The sequence below is a fragment of the Mobula hypostoma genome, chromosome 7 (assembly GCF_963921235.1).
Source record: "Mobula hypostoma chromosome 7, sMobHyp1.1, whole genome shotgun sequence".
Taxonomy (NCBI): domain Eukaryota; kingdom Metazoa; phylum Chordata; class Chondrichthyes; order Myliobatiformes; family Myliobatidae; genus Mobula; species Mobula hypostoma.
Genome location: NC_086103.1, coordinates 9,773,271 through 9,793,309, shown reverse-complemented (window position 1 = coordinate 9,793,309; position 20,039 = coordinate 9,773,271). Strand labels below are relative to the sequence as shown.

Sequence of the window (20,039 nt, the reverse complement as noted above, 5' to 3'; positions counted from 1 at the left end):
TCTGCGTTGCCGTGCTGCTTGGTCCCCTTGTGTTCGATGTCGTATCTGTGACCTCCTAAGAAGAGGGACCATCGCTGTAGCCTTTGTGCTGTCACCGCTGGAACGCCTTTCCTTGGGTTGAAGATTGACATGAGAGGCTGATGGTCAGTCAACAGAGTAAACTTTTGGCCATACAGGTAGAGACTGAATTTCTTGACTCCCCACACGAGGCTTAGGAACTCTCTGTCAATCTGCGCGTAGATGCGTTCAGCAGAAGTTAGCGTTCTTGAGGCAAAGGCTATTGGTCTTTCGGAGCCAAATGGAAACTTGTGCGATAACAAGCTCCTATCCCATGGGGCGAGGATAGGTAAGAAGTGGTCAAAGTTCGCGAGCATCCCGTCTGAAGTTATGAGTCTTTTAGTTTCTTGAAACGTTTTCTCAAAGCTCTCCGTCCACTTCTATTGTGACCCTACCTGCAGTAATGCATTTATTGGGTGTAGGACCGTGGATAGGTTAGGCAAGAACTTGTGGTAGTAGCTCACTAGACCAAGATATGCTCTCAGCTGAGACACATTTTCAGGTGGTGGTGCCTTAAGCAACGCTTGTGTTTTGTCTTGAGACATTTGTAAGCCATCCTTGTTGATCACATGCCCACAGTATGAAATTTCCTTTTTGAAAAACTCACATTTCTGTCAATTAACTCTGAGCCCATATTCTCGTAACCTAGTGAGCACTTGTTTTAGGTTATAAAGATGTTCGTCGTCATCTTTGCCGGTGACAATGATGTCATCCAGGTAAACACTGAGTCCCTGGAATGCCCTGCAGAACCTGGTCCATTGTCCTTTGCCAGTTTGCAGGAACTGATGCTATCCCAAACACCAACCTGTTGTACTGATGAAGTCCTTTGTGTGTATTTATTGTCAGGTATTTCTTGGATGATTCCTCGATTTCCATTTGAAGGTAAGCCTAGGTCAAATTATTTTTTGTGAAATGTTCCCCTCCTGACAGGGAAGCAAATATGTCCTCAATACGAGGTAGAGGATACTGTACTGTGCGGAGAACGGGTTAACAGTCACTTTAAAGTCACCACATATGCGCACCTTGCTTGGTTTTCCTGGTTTTGTGCTGGAGGTTTTCTTCATCACTGGAACAATAGGCGCGGCCCATTTACTCCAATCCACCTTTGGCAGGACAACAGCCTGCTCCAGATATTTCAGCTCTGCCTCTAATGTAGGACGGATTGCATATGGCACTGGTCTGGCTTTGTGAAATTTTGGACATGTATTTTCCTCAATTTCAATCTTTGCTTTCATGCCCCGAAGTGTTCCTATTCCTTTCATGAACACTTCCTCAGAGTCAGCAATTATTTGCAACAGTCTCTCAGATGTAGCCTTGCTGCCCTCCTTTGCTGACACATTTAGTGCTTTGATGGTGTGCCAATCCAACTGAATTTTCCAGAGCCATTCACGTCCCAGCAACGGTGGTCCTCCATTTTTCAGTACAAAGAGGTTCAGTTGCTGTGTTTTACCTCGGTGGGTCACTGTCGCTTTAATTTTGCCTTCGAGACACACTTTCTGTCCTGTGTAAGTCTTTAGCAGTAGTTTAGTTCATTTCAGAGGTATGTACCAAAACAGTCATTTGTACTTGCGTACAGAGATCACTGTTAATGCTGAGCCTGTGTCCAACTCCGTTTTCAGTCTCACGCCTGCCACTTGTGGAGTGATCCATATTACTCTTCGATCACCTGTCTCTTCCACGCTGTGAAGTGGCAGACAAGATAATTCACTTTTGTCAGAGTCATTTTCATCAGAAATTCTTTCTTTAATTTTGCGTACATTGTTGTATTTTCCTTTCTGGGGTTTCTTGTTACTCTGTATTTTGCCCTTTTCCTGATGTTTACTAGCTTTGCATACTCTGCCAGTGTGGCCCTGTTTGCCACAGTTTTGGCATTCTTTATCTTTAAACCAACAACCATCAGGGTCATGTGATCTGTTCCAGCAACGGTAACATTACTTTCTTTAATTTCTGCTCAGTGACATTTTATTCGTAACATATTCCAAAAATTTTTGTTGTATCTCTGAAGCACCGCGTGCGACTATTTCTAATGATATTGAGCTGTTTAGCGCTTTCTCTAATGTAAGGTCTTTTTCACACAGGAGCTTCTTCTGTGTGGTTTCACAGTACATGCCACAGACTAACCTATCTTCAAAGCGTCTGAAAGACCAGCTCCAAATTGACAATGTTCTGATAATTTGCGCAATTCAGCACAATATTCAGAAATGCTTTCATCTTTGCTCTGATTCCGTTTATGGAATTTTAAACTTTCAGCAATGACCAGCGATTGGGTTTTAAATGCTGTTGTAGAGTGTCTACTATTGGCTTGAACGTTTTGTCAGCTGGCTTTTCAGGGGTTAACAAGCTCCGTAGCAGGCCGTATGTTTTCGCGCCCATTACAAGGACGCTGGCCTTCTTTTCTTCATTAACATCGATCAGCATCACAATATAACTCTATTCCGATACGATGCAGGTTCATTAACCTCATCGCAAATTTGTTGTGTATGTTACACAACAAACTATAAATAAAAACGCTAGAGACTAGAACTAAGATAACCGGGCTTTTTACTTACGGAACCCGAACTGAACACATACATACAGATCAAACAACACACACAAAATGCTGGTGGAACCCAGCAGGCCAGGCAGACTTCATCAAGACTGACGGGTCTCGGCCCGAAACGTCGACCTGCACTTCTTCCTAAAGATGCTGCCTGGCCTATTGGTTTCCACCAGCATTTTGTGTGTGTTGTTTGAATTTCCAGCATCTGCAGATTTTCTCGTGTTTGCGTTATATACAGATCAATACGCGCCTAATAGAGGATGCTCAATAACGTGTTACTACGAAATAAAATAGTCCCATATTATACCGTAGGCTATATGGTACAATGTCCATTCTGACAATACGATGCTAGTTCCATTAACCAACAATGGACAGTAGCCTTCGAGGCCATGCTGAATTAAAGAGCTTGGCTAGATATTCTTTTAACAATAGGATGTGAACAACTGAGTCCACTTCTTCGTCGAGCACTGTGATTCCGGATTCACTTACCCTCTGGGTGAAAGCACAAAATTCCTCAGAATCCCTGTAACCCACATTCCTCACGTTGACCTACGCTGTCTGGATTTAGCTCTTTCTGTTATCGGGAAATTTCTCCCTATTCTTCCTTCTATACCTCGAAGAGTTATCTACTGCTATCAGATCATCTCTTAGTCTCTTTCCTCTAAGGAATGCAACACTATTGTATCCAGAGTCTCATAATAACAGGAATACTTCACACCATGCAACATTCTGGAAAATATTCCAGTCCCTCCAATGCAACCTTGTTCTTTCCAATAGGATGACAACCAGAAGTGCGCACATGCAGATTTTGATATGGGTTCATATTTCTTCTCGGTACCTTCTAATCTGAAGGCAAGAACATCGATTTCCCTAACTTCCGGTAGATTCTTCCCCTTCTCCTCTCCCTCCTTCTCTATTTCCATTCCGGCACCCCACTTAACCATTCTCTTCTACACACATGCCCATCTTCTCCCTCTGGCATTCTCCTTTTTACCTTTCTCCTTTGCTCCACTTTCCTCTCCTATTAGATTCCTTCGTCAGTAGTCCTTTTTCTCTTCCACCTATCACACTACAAATTCTCAATTCATCCACTGTCCCTCGCCTGCCCATCTTTCCCCTCACCTGGTTTCAACTCTTACCTGCCGGCTTGTATTCCTTGCCCTTGCACACGTTCTTATTCTAGCTTCTCCTTCACCATTCCTTCCCAGTTCTGACGAAGGATCTTGGCTTGAAACTTCGTCTCCATAGATGCTATTTGACCTGCTGAGTTCCTCCAAAGTTTTGTGCGTGTTGCTATTGATTTTTTTTACAAGTTGCACAATGACTTTGATTTTCTAATATTGTATGGCACACCTAATGAAAACAAGCATATTATGTGACTTCATCACTACCCTATCTGCATGTGCTGCCGCTTTTATGAATCTCTGGATATACACTGTTCTAGTTGGGATCCATTACTTCGTTTCCCGTGATTGATATCTGCAGAATCACTCTTTAAAAGAGAAAACTTGTAATTTAGCTACTCCTTCTTTTGCATATCGCGGTAAAATCCAGCTCTACGTGATCTTTGCCTTATTTGCTGGTTGTCCTTCTTTCCCTAGTTATTATTTTACCGTGTACAAAACAAGATAATATGCAACTGCCCAGGGCACAATCTTACGAAACAATAAAACATTAAAACTGTCACAATGTCGAAAGTAGTCCCAATAGATCAAACACGAAAGCGTTAAAGAGTTTTTTTGTTGCCCAGTTGAGGGAAAAGAACTCTAACTTGCACTTTCAGCTATTTTCCTGATATTCTAATACTTAGTGGTAACGGCAAATATACTTTCCTTTAAAGTTCAGTCCGTGTTATGGTTTCCCAAAATCACAACCTAGGTCGAGACATCTTGTTAACTATGCCTTTTGAGAAGGATTTTATGAAATAGACTTGAACATACCATTTCGAATAATGCCAATTGTACAATAAATTGGAACAGTGATGCACTTTAGCTAAAGACAATAGAGGCAACATTTTACATCCAAGTCTTGTCGGGGTCATCAATTGCATCTGGTGCTCCAGGTACGACCTCCTCTATATCGCTGAGTGCCGTCATAGATTGGGGGACCACTTCGTCGACCTCCTCCATTCCGTCCGCCACAACAGCTTCCAACCTGACAGCAATAATATCTATTTTTATAACTCCTCTTACCATTCTCTCTTTTTCTATCCTAGCTCCCTACTATCCTTCCCCTTTCTTCACATGTTTTGCGCCTTCTTCTGGTGCCCGTCCTAATTCCGTTTTTCCAGTGTCCGCCTTTCTCTCTTATCGGATTACTTTTTCCGCAAAACACAAAAGAACTACTGGAGGAACTCTTAAACTTTTCGATGATTTTTTCGATAATTTTAAGTTCCCTGGCCCCCACCGCTTTATTTTCACCATGAATGTCCTGTCCCTATATACTTCCATCCCCCACCAGGAAGGTCTCAAAGCTCTCCTCTTCTTTTTGGATTCCAGACCTAACCAGTTCCCCTCTACCACCACTCTGCTCCGTCTAGCGGAATTAGTCCTTACTCTTAATAATTTCTCCTTTGGCTCCTCCCACTTCTTCCAAACTAAAGGTGTAGCTATGGGCACCCGTATGGGTCCTAGCTATACCTGCCTTTTTGTTGGGTTTGTGGAACAATCTATGTTCCGTGCCTATTCTGGTATCTGTCCCCCACTTTTCCTTCGCTACATCGACGACTGCATTGGCGCTGCTTCCTGCACGCATGCTGAGCTCGTTGACTTTATTAACTTTGCCTCCAACTTTCACCCTGCCCTCAAGTTTACCTGGTCCATTTCCGACACCTCCCTCCCCTTCCTAGATCTTTCTGTCTCTGTCTCTGGAGACAGCTTATCCACTGATGTCTACTATAATCCTACTGACTCTAACAGCTATCTGGACTATTCCTCTTCTCCCCCCGTTTATTGCAAAAATGCCATCCTCTTCTAGCAATTCCTCCGTCTCCGCCGCATCTGCTCTCAGGATGAGGCTTTTCATTCCAGGACGAGAGAGATGTCCGCCTTTTTTAAAGAAAGGGGCTTCCCTTCCTCCACTATCAACTCTGCTCTCAAACGCATCTCCCCCATTTCACGGACATCTGCTGTCACTCCATCCTCCCGCCACCCCACTAGGAATAGGGTTCCCCTGGTCCTCACCTACCACCCCACCAGCCTCCGGGTCCAACATATTATTCTCCGTAACTTCCGCCACCTGCAACGGGATCCCACCACTAAGCACATCTTTCCCTCCCCCGCTCTCTCTGCTTTCCTCAGGGATTGCTCCCTACGCGACTCCCTTGTCCATTCGTTCCCCCCCCCCCACCATCCCTCCCCACTGATCTCCCTCCTGGCACTTATCCTTGTAAGCGGAGCAAGTGCTACACATGCCCTTACACTTCCTCCCTTACCACCATTCAGGGCCTCAGACAGTCCTTCCAGGTGAAACGACACTTCACCTGTGAGTCGGCTGGTGTGATATAATGCGTCCGGTGCTCTCGATGTGGCCTTCTATATATTGGCGAGACCCGACGCAGACTGGGAGAGCGCTTTGCTGAACACCTACGCTCTGCCCGCCAGAGAAAGCAGAATCTCCCAGTGGCCACGCATTTCAATTCCACATCCCATTCCCATTCTGACATGTCTATCCACGGCCTCCTCTACTGTAAAGATGAAGCCACACTCAGGGTGGAGGAACAACACCTTATATTCCGTCTGGGTAGCCTCCAACCTGATGGCATGAACATCGACTTCTCTAACCTCCGCTAATGCCCCACCTCCCCCTCGTACCCCATCTGTTATTTATTTTTATACACACATTCTTTCTCTCACTCTCCTTTTTCTGCCTCTGTCCCTCTGACTATACCCCTTGCCCATCCTCTGGGTCCCCCCCCCCCTTTGTCTTTCTCCCTGGGCGTCCTGCCCATGATCCTTTCATATCCCCTTTGCCAATCACCTGTCCAGCTCTTGGCTCATCCCTCCCCCTCCTGTCTTCTCCTATCATTTTGGATCTCCCCTTCCCCCTCCACTTTCAAATCTCTTACTAACTCTTCCTTCAGTTCGTCTTGACGAAGGGTCTCGGCCTGAAACGTCGACTGCACCTTTTCCTAGAGATGCTGCCTGGCCTGCTGCGTTCACCAGCAACTTTGATGTGTGTTGCTTGAATTTCCAGCATCTGCAGAATTCCTGTTGTTTACTAGAGGAAGTCAGCAGGCCAGGTATGCCTGTGGAAAAGAGTAAGTAGTTGACGTTTCGGGCCGAGACCCTGCTTCAGGACTTCAGCACGGATAAGGTGTACCAGCCCGAAGATGCTGTGTTGCTTTGGATGTCCAGCTTCTGCAAATTTTCTCGTGTTTGAGATTCCTTCTTTAGCCCTTTACTTTTACAACCTATCAGCTCCAAACTTCTCACGTCAGTTCCCTTTCCACACAAAACCACCTCCCCCCTCACTTGGTTTCTCAAATCATCTGCCTTCCCTTCCCCTCAACTTCATACTTTGTCATCTTCTTCCTTCCTTTCCTGCCCCGATGAAAGGTCTCTGTCCAAAACGTTGACTGTTTATTCCTCTCCATTGATGCTTCCCGACCTGCTGAGTTCCTCCAGTTGTTTTTTGTGTATGTTGCCGTTTGGATAGATAGCATTTGCTCCTTCGCTTTATTCTGAAAAAAAATGTCATTTGTTATCTTCTGTTAGCTCTGCTGCGCGCACGTTGCATCGCTGACAATGTTCTGACAAATTCAATGTTCAATGTATATTTGATGGACAACAAAATACTGACTGAGATCACGTCTTGCATGCCTCCGAAGTATGCAGTTTACCTTTGAGAACAACAGTTATAATTTATAAATGCATTCGAAAGCCCGGCACTTTCCTTTATTCTTTGTAATAACTGACTGCAATAATAGTGTTGCTCGTTTGTTATGATTTATGCAGTGATTACTTTGGAAGATAGGGTTCTTGGTCCACAGTTGCCAGAGCCTAGTTCTTGCAAGCTAAAATGAAACAGCGAGTGAACTACTGTACTTTGGGAGATACTAGTTATTGCTGCATCTAAGGTTAGCCACTCCTTCGCTTTTCCACCGCTATTCAAATGTAATACGGATTGGTACGCCAATGGATGGATTCATACGCTGGATGGAGAACTTTTACACGATCAACAAAAGTTTAATTGTAACAAAATTTGATTGAAAATTTACAATGATGATAATATTGAAAGAGGATATATAATTAAAGTTAATGTTGCTGTTCGAATTCTTTTTATTTCCAAAAGTACCCTCTCATCAAATTAAAGAATCGGTGTTTTATTGTATGAAAAAAAGGAATCGTGTTATCTGAGCATATAGACGTGTTCATAAAGGCCATGCTCAGTTTGGCTATGCTTTTATACTTTTTTCATTGAATATGTTGATATCAAGAGAATATTGCAGCTGCTCTGGTTTAAAATTAGGGATCATCAAAGATTCGCCAATGCGAGCTCAAAAGTGATTTTTATCTTATCAACAATTGCTGTAGTCGATATAAGATTGTGATTAATCAAATTAACTTTCATTCACTCATTTTTGAAACAGACTTCATTAATCACACGAACTTTTTGTACACGGCACACATTCTTTTTCAATAGCCAAAAACTGAGACCCTGGAAAACTAGAGGCTAGCTTTATCCTAAAATCAGTGTAGTTATAGGTAAGGACTCTTTGTGTCGCTGTCTACCAATAAGGGAGAGAAATTTATCTGGAGATCCACCACCCATCCTCCAACAACGAGGGATGAAACCAGGCAGCTTATTGACGGATATTTATCTCTTGAGAAGGTTTTGTTTTTTTTTATTTCATTTTCATCCTCTGTCCTGCATGATAATGACTTAACCGAGGTGGAATAATTAATATCTGAATACACAGAAAACCGGGAGAGTCGAATATAACGTCCCCATGGAAGAAATGGCACGGATATTCGCAGTGTTCTTGTTGAGAGAGAAAGCTGTACCGTCCATCTTGATGCTTTGTGCATGGAAGCTGGTTTCCGGACAGATTCGTTACTCCATCCCAGAAGAATTGAAACACGGCACAGTGGTGGGTGAAATCGCAAAAGATTTGGGATTATTTCTGGAGGAATTGTCAACCCGTAAATTCAGGATCATTTCACAGGTACCGTCACAAGTTTTGAATATAAACCCTCAGAATGGAGTTTTGTTTGTGAATAAAAGGATAGATAGGGAGCTGATCTGCGGCAAGAGTCTTAAATGTATATTGCCTTTGGAACTGGAAACTGAAAATCCAGTGGAACGTTATCGGGCAGAGGTCGAAATTCTGGATGTAAATGATAATTATCCCAATTTCAGTGACACAGAAGTCCGTTTGGAGATTTCAGAGTTGATAATGCCTGGGACACGTTTCATTTTAAAGGCCGCACAAGACCCTGACATTGGAACTAATTCGGTTCAGACGTACCAAATCACACCAAATGAGCATTTTGTTTTAGATGTGCAGACTCTTGGGAAGTGGAAAATACCTGAATTGGTGGTGAAACAGTCACTCGACCGTGAAAAGCAGTCTATGCACCGTTTAATCCTCACCGCCATTGACGGTGCGATACCTGGGAGGTCGGGCACTTGTCAAATAATTATCACCGTTTCTGACACAAATGATAATGCGCCTACTTTTCACAAGCATTTGGACTCCGTTAATTTAATGGAAGATGTTCCTTTGGGTACTTTGGTGATTAAAGTCAATGCTACGGATTTGGACGAAGGATCGAATAGTGAGATTGTCTATTCACTGGACAGCTACAATGAAGAAAGAATACTTGAAATGTTTAGTATTAACCCAAAATCTGGAGAGATCAGATTAAAGGGAAAATTAGATTTTGAAGAAACGAATATGCATGAAATTCACGTAGAAGCTAAGGACATGGGGGCACAGTCATTATCTGCATACTGTATTGTTCGGGTGCATGTCGAGGATGTTAATGATAATGCACCGGAAGTGATTCTAAAATCAACTTCAAGTACAGTCAGTGAGGGCACGCCTGTTGGAACACAAATTGCATTGGTTACTGTTACAGATCGAGATTCCAAAAGAAATGGGTTTACTGACTGTCAGGTCTCACCAGCTGCCCCTTTCGATTTGAAGCGTTCTCGTGCAAATTCATATGAACTCGTTGTAAGTGATAAGCTTGACCGTGAAAAGGCTCCCGAATACGCATTGGTTGTGGCCTGTAAAGATGAGGGAACACCTCCACTATCTACTAATAGAACAATGATCGTTTATATTTCGGATATAAATGATAACGCTCCCAAATTCTTACAGCCTTCTCATGCCATCTACGTGAGTGAAAATAATTCACCTGGCAATTCTATTGGTTCAGTGACAGCATTCGATCCAGATGCGGAACAAAATTCTAAGATTTCTTACAGAATCCTGGAGGGTAGCGTGCAGGGCGAGCCGGTGTCTTCCTACGTTTCAATCAGCTCCGACAACGGCATCATATACTCGCAGAGGTCATTTGACTACGAGCAGCTGAAGAGTTTTAAAATCCCACTGCAAGCTCGGGATGCAGGATCGCCCTCGCTTTACGGTAATGTTACTGTGAATGTGATCATTCTTGATCAGAATGACAACCCTCCTGTGATATCACCCAGCTTCACCAATCACAACAAGACAACCATGCCTCGATCTGCTCAACCGGGATTTCTGGTAACCAGAGTGGTCGCCTCAGATGCTGATTCTGGGCAAAATGCACGGATTTCCTATGAACTTTTACACGCTACTGGCCCAAATCTTTTTACAATATCACATAGTTCAGGAGAAATAAGAACCATTCGCCGATTTACAGACAGAGACGCCACCACACAAAAGTTGATCATCACGGTAAAGGACAATGGGCATCCAGCTCTCACGGCCACCAGCACGATTAACATCTCCGTAACTGAACAAGCCGAGCAACTTAGGTCAGAGTTCGGTGATAATACTGGCGATTTACAAGATAGTTCTGACTTGGCATTATACATAATAATTTCTCTGGGAGCGGTAACATTCTTACTTCTTGTTATTATCATAGCCTTAATTATTGCTATCTGCCCAGTAGACAAACATCCACATCGCACTTCAAGTTGTTATACTGCAAATTGTTGTTGTACAAGTGAACTGGATTCCAAAGTCGGTGCGCACAAATCGCACGTCAATTTGCAGTTTTTGCCAGACACCAAATTAATTACCAACGTTGAAATTCGGGGAAATGGATCTCTTTCAGATACGTATCGTCACAAAGTTCGATCGGCACCAGAGGCAGGAACAATGGAAGTAATATATTTTTCTCCAGCTAGCCCAACATCTTGTAGATCTCTAGGTAGGAATGTTGGAGCCTATACATCAAAGGCAAATACGGGCCTGCAGAACAACTGGACCTGCACAGGTGAAGTGAGTATTACACATTTTAGTTTAATCCTCTTCCTTACTTAACTGATGAAACAAGCCTCTTAACCGCAGCAGAAGATGTTAAACTAATTTTCAGTTCTGATTCAAATTCTCTATATATGTTAACGAATTTACTTTAACTTTTTAACCTCAAATACAATTATATTTTATTTCAAATTGACTGTCATTAAAACCATGCCCCCGAATGCAGAAGGTGGCACGTTTTAACCGACTGATATATTTTCAAAGGCGTCCACTGTGCCTGAGAAGCACACACTATTTTCAAGTCTAATTTAACTCAAACAATATAATTATCTTATGTGAAGTCTCGGAAAGAAATAACGCTGCATTTTAATTTCTTCTTTGGAGGGAACAGTTTATTTTTAGCTCCTATGCGAAAATAATGGCACAGTCGAGGTTCTGCTTCCGTGGAGGTAAACCTCGGGAATGCAAAAGTATGTGCATTAAGATGGTGCTCAATTTATCCAGTTCATTTCAGAATGTTTACGCATCGTCCCGACTTGGCCCTGGTTGTAAAATGGCACATTAAAACGTTAAAAGGTTTTGTGTTTTTTTAAAGCTGTAAATGACAGAAAATGAAACAAAGAGAGAAAATAGTGACAGGGAGGCTAACAACTGTAGAAGGAGAAGCAAATTTTTTTTTCCTCAACCTGGGAAATATGGCGAGTGGTGGTAAATACATAGAGAAAAAAAAGGAACTGGTTTGATAGGGCGGTACCAAATCGGTTAATATGCCTTATAACAGGAACAAAAACTGAAACTGGAAGCTAACTTCCATTGCGTCTTTCTGAAGAAAGATCTCGTATCGATCGAAAGATGTCGGCATTTTCTGTCCTTACTTTGAAACCTTGTTCATACTTTTGCACTCTTCTGCTTTGTCGATTCTGATGCTCATTCATCCATTTTCTTCATATTCTTCACTCTTGACAATGCAAAGTCACAATTGTGTTGCCATGATTTATAGTGTCACTGAGTACTTTGAGTGTCTTCGTCAGAAAAAAAGAAAGAAGTCAAGGACCAAAGCGAGGAAAGCTCCCCATTTCACACTCTCCATCAGACACCACCAATCCCACCCGTGACATATTCTACAGGTCCCCCATTTCTCATATGAGCCATATCAGAATCTAGAGAGCCAGAGAAACCAGATTAGGAAGTAAATATTTTCTCTGTATAGGCTATGCTATATTTTGCCTCGTTGAATACCTAGCACTTTATATTGTTAAGTCCATTGCCATAATGATCTATCATATTCTGCTTATCCATGGGTTAGAACCAATGAAATCTACCAGTGCTCTTAATCTTAAAATAGTGGATTTCATTAACACCTTTTAAATATTCTTCTTATAATTTGTAATCACCATCGTATATCAGAATTTGGTCCACGATCTGTCAATTGGATATCAGACAGCGAAACACAGAATTTAATTTAGAACTGATGCAGTGCATTTTATTTCATAATGTTGCAATTTGCAGCTTTGAAAATACTTAAGATGCTTGCATTTTACCAATACAATCAGAATTTTAATTTTTCAAACAAGTTTTGGAAGGCAGTATTTACAGTATTCGCAGACAAACTGCATTTGCTTATAAACGCGCTAATATGTGATTTGTTTGATTGAGAATCATGCTGACTGAAGTACGTAGCATATAGAGTATCCCGGAGGACCTCAGCAAGTCAGGCAGCATCCGCAGAGGGAAATAAACAGACAAACCTTCCTCGGGACTGGAAAGGAAGAGGACAAAAACCAAAATGAGAAAATGGAGGAGGGGGGCGACAGAAGATGGCAGGTGATAGATGAGTCCAAGCGATAAGATCATAAGACCATAAGACCATAAGTTATAAGGCCATTTCGTACATCTAGTCTGCTCCACTATTTCATTATGACAGATACAATTTCCCTCTCAGACACAATCTCTAGCTTTCCCCATATCCCTACATGCCCTGACCAATCAAGAATCTATCAACCTCTGCCTTTATACACCTAAAACGTTGACCTCCACAACTGCCTGTGGCGAAGAATTCTACTGATGTAGGATTTTCTGGCTAAAGAAATTCCTCCTCATCTCCATTCTAAAAAGACTCCCTTCTATTCTAAGACGTGTCCTCTGCTCTTAGACACTCCCACCATTGGAAACATCCTCTCCACGTCCACTCTATCAAGGCCTTTCACCATTTGATATGTGTAAATGAGGTCACCCCTCATTCTTCTAAATTCAAGTAAATACAGGCCCAGGGTCATCAAACGCTCTTCATATGACAAATCATTCAATCCTGGAATCATCTTCGTAATCTTACTTTGAACTCTTTCCAGTTTCAGCATCTACTATCTCAGATAAGGGGTCCAAAACTATTCACAATACTCCAAGTAAGTACTCACCAGTGCTTTAAAAGTTTCAACATTACATTCTTGCTTTTATACTCTATTCTGATTGAAATGAATGCTAACATTGCATTTGCCTTCTTCACCACAGACTTAAACTGCAAACTAACCCTACGGGAATCCTGCACAAGGACTCCCAAGCCCCTTTGCACCTCAGATTTTGTATTTTTTCTTCACTTAGAAAATAGTCAACTCTTTCATTTCTTCGACAAAAGTACATCACCATACACTTGCCAGCACTGTATTCCATCTACCATTTGTCTGATTACGCTCCAAATCTATCTCGGTCCTTCTGTCACCTCTCTGCTTCATCAAAGTTACCTGTCCCTTCAGCTATCTTCATATCGTCCGCAAACTTTGCAACAAACCATGAATTTCATTGACATATAAAGTAAAAAAAAGATCGGTCCCAACACAGAACCCTGTTGAACACCACTAATCACCAGCAGCCAGTCAGCAGAGGCTCCCAGCATTTGCCTCCTGCCGATCGGCCACTGTTTTAACCATGCTAGAACCTTTCCTGGTCCACACATGGGCTCATAACTTGCTAGGTAGCATCATGGGTGGCGCCTTGTCAGAGGCCTTCTGAAACTCCATGTACAGAACATCAAACGATTATCCTTTATCTATCCTGCTTGTTATCTCTTCAAAGAATTTCAACAAATTTGTCAGACAGGATTTTCCCTTGAGGAAAGAATGCTAACTACGCCCTTTTTTATCATGTGCCTCCAAGTGCCTCCAGCGGTCCAATATCCACTCTCACCTCTCTTTTACACTTCATGCATCTGATGAAACGTTTGGTATCCACTTTAATGTTATTTGCAGGCTTGCTTTCGTGTTCCAACTTTACCTTCTTAATGACTTTTTATGTTGCTTTCTGTTGTTTTCCTAATCCTCTTCACACTAATTGTTTGCTCTATTATATGCCATTCATTTGGCTTTTATGTTGACTTTGTATCTGTTGTGTGGATGTGTCGTCTTTCCTTTAGAATACTTCATCCATGTTTGGATGTATATATCCGATGCCTTCCTACTTGCTTCCAGAAATTCCAGTTATTGCTGCTCTGCCGTAATTCCTGCCAGTGTTATTTTTCCAATCAATTCTCATGCCTCTGTATTTACCTTTATTCCACTTAAATATTGATAAAACTGTCTTTAACTTCTCCTTCTCAAGCTTCAGGGTGAATTCGATCAAATTATCATCACATGTCCAAAGGGTTCTTTTACCTTAAGATCTCGAATCCATACTGATTCATTGCACAACACCGAAACCAGAAAGCTGCTTGTGGAGTGGACTCAACTACGAGCTGCTCTAAAACGCCATCTCGGTGGCTCTCTGGAAATTCTCCCTCTTCTAATCCAGCACCAACCTGATTTTCCCAATCTACCTGCATATTGAATACCCTCATGAATATTGTAATATTACTCTTTTGGCATGCGTTTTCTATCTCCTGTTATAATTTGTAGGCCAGACCATTACTACTGTCAGAGGGTCTGGATGCAGTTCTCATCAGGGTCTTTTCCCCTTGCAGACCTTTAGCTCTATCCACAATGATTCAGCGCCTTCTAACTCTGTGTCACCTCTTTCTAATAATTTGATTCCATGTTTTACCAACAGAGCGGTGCCCCTCCCTTCACCCTCCTGCCTATACTTTCAAAGCAACCTGTGTTCTTGGACGTTAATCTCCGAGCTGTAATCGTTCAGCCATGAGTCAGTGATGCCTACAACATCAACCCTGCCAATCTCAAACAGTGCTGCAAGTTCATCTTCCTTATTCCATATAATCAGCACATTCGGTCCTGTATTCACCATTTCGATTTTGTCCGCCAATTACGTTGCAACTCGTCTTGTTGACTGTCTCTCCTCACTACACATGACCTCTGTTTGTTAACCAGCTAGCTCATCTTCAGCACTATCATCCGCCTTTCTTGCGATACTACTGGCATTGAAATACACGCAGCTTAGGACACCAGTCGCACCGTGCACATCCTTTTCATTCCTAACCTTATCTGAGGTCTTACAAACATCTGGTCCACAGCTTCCCCACTAACTGTTCTGGCACATTGGTTCCCATACCGCTGCAACTCGAGATTAAACCCCACTGTACAGCATTAACAAACCTTCCGGCTAGGATATTGGTAGCCCTCCAATTCAGGTGCAAGACGCCCCTCTATACAGGACCTACATTTCGCGGAAGGTAGGCCAATGATCGAAAAATCGCATGAACTCCCTCCTACACTAACTCCTTAACCACGTATTAAACTGTAAAATCTTCCTAGTTCTGGCCTCGCTAGCACGTGACACAGGCTTCAAAAGGGCCAAGAATCCAGGACTGAAGTTGTTGTATTTAAATACACGTAGCATTCGGAATAAGGTGAATTAGAGTCAATTGTTAAGAACGAGAAGATGGAGTACTTGGTGACACATGTCAAGATAGTACAAAGTCAGCATGGAATTCTTCAGGGAAAATCCTGCCTGACGAGCCTGTTGGAATTCCTTGAGGAGATTACAAGTAGGATAGATAAAGGGGATGCAGTGGATGTTATATATTTGGACTTTCGGAGGGCTTTTGACAAAGTGCCGCACATGAGTCTGCTTACAAAGTTAAGAGCCCATGGTATTACAGGGAAGTTACTAACATGGTTAGAGCATTGGCTGGTTGGGATTGAAAAAAAATCCTTTTCTGGTTGGCTGTCAGTGACTAGTGGTGTTCTGCAGGGGTCGGTGTTGGAACTCCTTCTTTTTATGCTGTATATAAATAAAAAGGCACACACTCAACGATTCAGGAACAGCTTCTTCCCTTCTGCCATTCGATTTCTGAATGGAATTTGAAGCTGTGGACACTACCTCACTTTTTCTAATATACAGTATTTCTGTTTTTGCACATGTTTGAATAATCTATTGGATATATGTAATTGATTTACTTGTTTATTTATAATTATGTTTTATTTTATTCATTATTTCTCTCTCTCTCTCTCTCTCTCTCTCTCTCTCTCTCTCTCTCTCTCTCTTTCTTAGACTATGTATTGCATTGGACTGCTGCTGCTAAGTTAACATATTTAACGTCACATGCCGGGGATAATAAACCTGATTCTGCTTCTGATTTAGATGATGGAATAAATGATATTGTTGCCAAGTTTAGAGATGATGTGAAGATTGGCGGAGGAGCTGGTAGTGTTGCGGAAATAGGTAGGATGGAGAAGGACATAGAGAAAATATGAGAATGGGCAAGAAAGTGGCAATTGAAATACAATGTTGGAAAATGCATGGTCATGTACTTTGGTAGTAGAAATAAATCTGCGGACTATTTGCTAAACGGGGAGAAAATCCAACAATCTTATATGCAAATAGACTTGTGCGTCCTTGTGCAGAATACCCAAAAGGTTAACTTGCAGGTTGAGTCGGTGGTGAGGAAGGCAAATGCCATGTCCGCATTTATTTCAAGTGGTTTAGAATGGATGTCATGCTGAGGCTTTATAAGGCGCTAGTGAGGCCTTGCCTTGAGTATTGTGAACAGTTTTGGGCCCCTCATCTTAGAAAAGATGTGCTGACATTGGAGAGGTTCCAGAGGAGGTTTGCAAGGATGATTCCAGGGATGACAGGGTTAACATATCAGGAACGTTTGATGGCTCTGTGTCTGTACCTGCTGGAATTCAGAAGGATGAGGGGGGATCTCATTGAAACCTTTCGAATGTTGAAATGGCTAGACAGAGTAGATGTGAAAAGGATGGTTCCGACAGTAAGAAAGCCTAGGAAAAGAGGGCATATCCTCAGGATACAGGGCGCCCGTTCGAAATAGAGATGCAGAGAAATTTCTTTAGCCAAAGGGTGGTGAGTTTAGGGAATTTGTTGCCACATCCAGCTGTAGAGGCCAGGTCGTTGGGTATATTTTATGCAGAGATTGATAGGTTCTTGATTGGACATGGCATCAAAAGTTATGGGGAGAAGGTCCGGAAACGGGGTTGAGGAGGAGAAAAAAGAACAATCAGCCATGATTGAATGGCGAGCAGACTCGATGGGTTAAATGGCCCATTTGCGCTCCTATGTCTTCTGGTCTTATGGTCTTATGGGTAGCAGTCCTGAGATCACAACCCCGGAGGCCCTGCCCTTTAATTTAGCACCTAAATGGGGAAGGTTAGTGTGTGTTGCAGCAGTGGTGAAATGGAATAATGTGTGCAGCTGGGAGGTGATGGGTGAAAGAAGTAAAGTACTGGAGAGAAAGAATCTCAATGGAGAGGCCAGTAGATTCTGGAATAAATGGATTGAGATGTGCAACCAGAATGAGTTCATAAGAGTGGGGCAGGAGACGAGAAGTATCAACAGGCCAACAGAACGGGCGAAAACATACGACAGTGTGAAACAGAAGGGATTTGTTACCGTAAGTTAGAAAATCGATGTTAAGGTCTGAGACTAGTCAAACGTAACAGAAGGCATTTCTCCTCAACTTACACTGGAGAAAGGATAACTACTGTGGCATGGCATTTGTAACAGTAAAATACAAGAGCCAACAATCCACATTGGCCTTGTATGTGTTACAAACTGGAGGGCCAGCATCTAGGGCTGGAACAACTACAACTTTATTGGCGATCCATCCGCCATTTGCATTCCACGTCGTCTACAACAGAGTCAGGTGAAAGCGAATTAAGAAAAGCACTGAGCGACTCCACAGCAGTGTGCAAAGATGATATTGGAAAACTCAAACATATCACTGGAAAAACAGTGTTAAATGAAAACACCACACCCAAATTTTGCAAAGCTAGCCCAGTTCTTTCTTCACCATCGGTGACAAAGCAAAAGGTGAGGTAGATCGCAAGGAGGCTGAGAGACTTATTTCCAGGTAGGGTGGAGTCCATGGGCAACTCTAGTGGTTCCAGTAGCCAAGAAGGATGAGTTTGTGGGATCTGCGGTCATCATTAAGCCAGTAAGGGAAGTAGATCAATACTGCTTAGCTGCAAAGTGCTCAGTGGAAAAGTTTGTCCAGAGTCTAAATAACGCACTGAACGCAATGTCAGCAGAACGCACTGCACCGAATCAGAAGCTCGTCAATTTCCTCCTTGCATGTCGCAATACAGTATTATCCCCCAACCGACAACTCACCAGCTCTGCTGTTCTTGCGTTGTCCCTTACTTTCACGTTTGGATCGCCACAAACCCATTCTCAAAAGGAGGATGCAGGACAAACAGCTAAGTTAATTTTGGAGAGGTTTCCTCAAATAGGCAGTTCCGTTATTTTTTACTCCTGAACAAGCAGTCCTGCGAGGGATAACGGAGATGATCAAAAGTCAGTACATGGAAAGGTTAAGGACACAACTGGACCACTCTGTTACACAATGAGATTGCGTCTAATGTCATCTGGGGACAACGCATTGATACGATAAGAAGAACAAAGTCAATTGTTAGAGAATAAACGTGTCCAGAACTGATAGAACCACTTCCTGGAATCTCAGAGTAAAGTCTTACAACCAGAAGGAGAGGGCCTCAGAACCTGAGGTTGTTTCACAGCCACAATCTCGCTAGGTGACCTCCTTGTTAGTAAAGATATTAACCAACAAGAGTAAGAAATCCTCCAAAGCGATAAAATTATTAGGCCTGTATGGGACAAAATAAAACTTAGCATGCTTCGTATTCAGGCTTCTGTGTTTTTTCTTTCTATTAGCTTCTGGAGTTATAAAACATAAAAATAACACATTTCATAATTATGCAACAGAAGAGCTTACTTTCTTTTTCTATGAAATGAGTACTCCGGCGTCGTGATCTCCACCAAAGGGAACGTGGTTGCAGTGCTGCAGGATTGTAGTGTGTATGTACATGGGGTGGTACTGCAAACTTGAATGGCGCTAATGCAGTTGCTGCTGCTGGGTGGTATGGAACTGAACGCTAGAGACAGCAGTACATATTACAAACATAACAGATATTGCGGATGCTGGAAATGCTGGGTGCTGCAAATATTAGTTTGAATTTTGACTGAGGAGTTATTCCGTACAAAATCTCATTACTCTAGAATCGGGAAACATTGATGAAAATAATATGCTAAATGATCTAGGAAGAAAAACATGTTGCATTTTGTAGGCAACACACATCAAAGTTGCTGGTGAACGCAGCAGACCAGGCAGCATCTCTAGGAAGAGGAACAGTTGACGTTTCGGGCCGAGACCCTTCGTCAGGACCCTGTTTTTGTAGATTCAGTCTCAACCTTGTCGTTTCACAGCATTAAGGGAAAAGTTGGGTGACTGTTGACGGCCTTTGACATACTTAACGAATAGTTCCCCAGCTCTGCTTCGGGTAATATCTCGTGAAAGTAGAATATCTGGTAAAGGTAGTACCTCCTGGTATTTATCCTTCCAAGTGGAACAAGTGCAACATCTGTACCAGCAGCAACTAGCTCACTGTCATTCAGGCTCTGAACAGTCTTTCCAGGTGAGGTGACACTTCACCTGTGAGTCTGTTGGGGGTCATTTACGCTGGGGTCAGTGCTCCCAGTGTGGCCTCCTCTATATCGGTAAGACCTGTTTCGCCGAGCACGTAATCCGCCAGAAAAAACGGGATTTCCAGGTAGCCATCCAATTCAATTCTAATTCCCATCCCATTCCGACATTCAGTCCATGGC

The 20,039-nt window shown here is 42.7% G+C and overlaps 1 protein-coding gene across 1 annotated transcript in view; it reads left to right on the top strand.

Annotated features, from left to right (window-relative positions):
- The window catches only part of LOC134349872 (uncharacterized), a 343,283-nt gene that overhangs the window by 41,300 nt on the left and 281,944 nt on the right, over positions 1-20,039 (top strand). Inside the window, 2 exon segments of the mRNA XM_063054837.1 lie at positions 723-773; positions 8,517-11,033. Coding sequence (XP_062910907.1) covers positions 723-773; positions 8,517-11,033 — 2,568 coding nt within the window.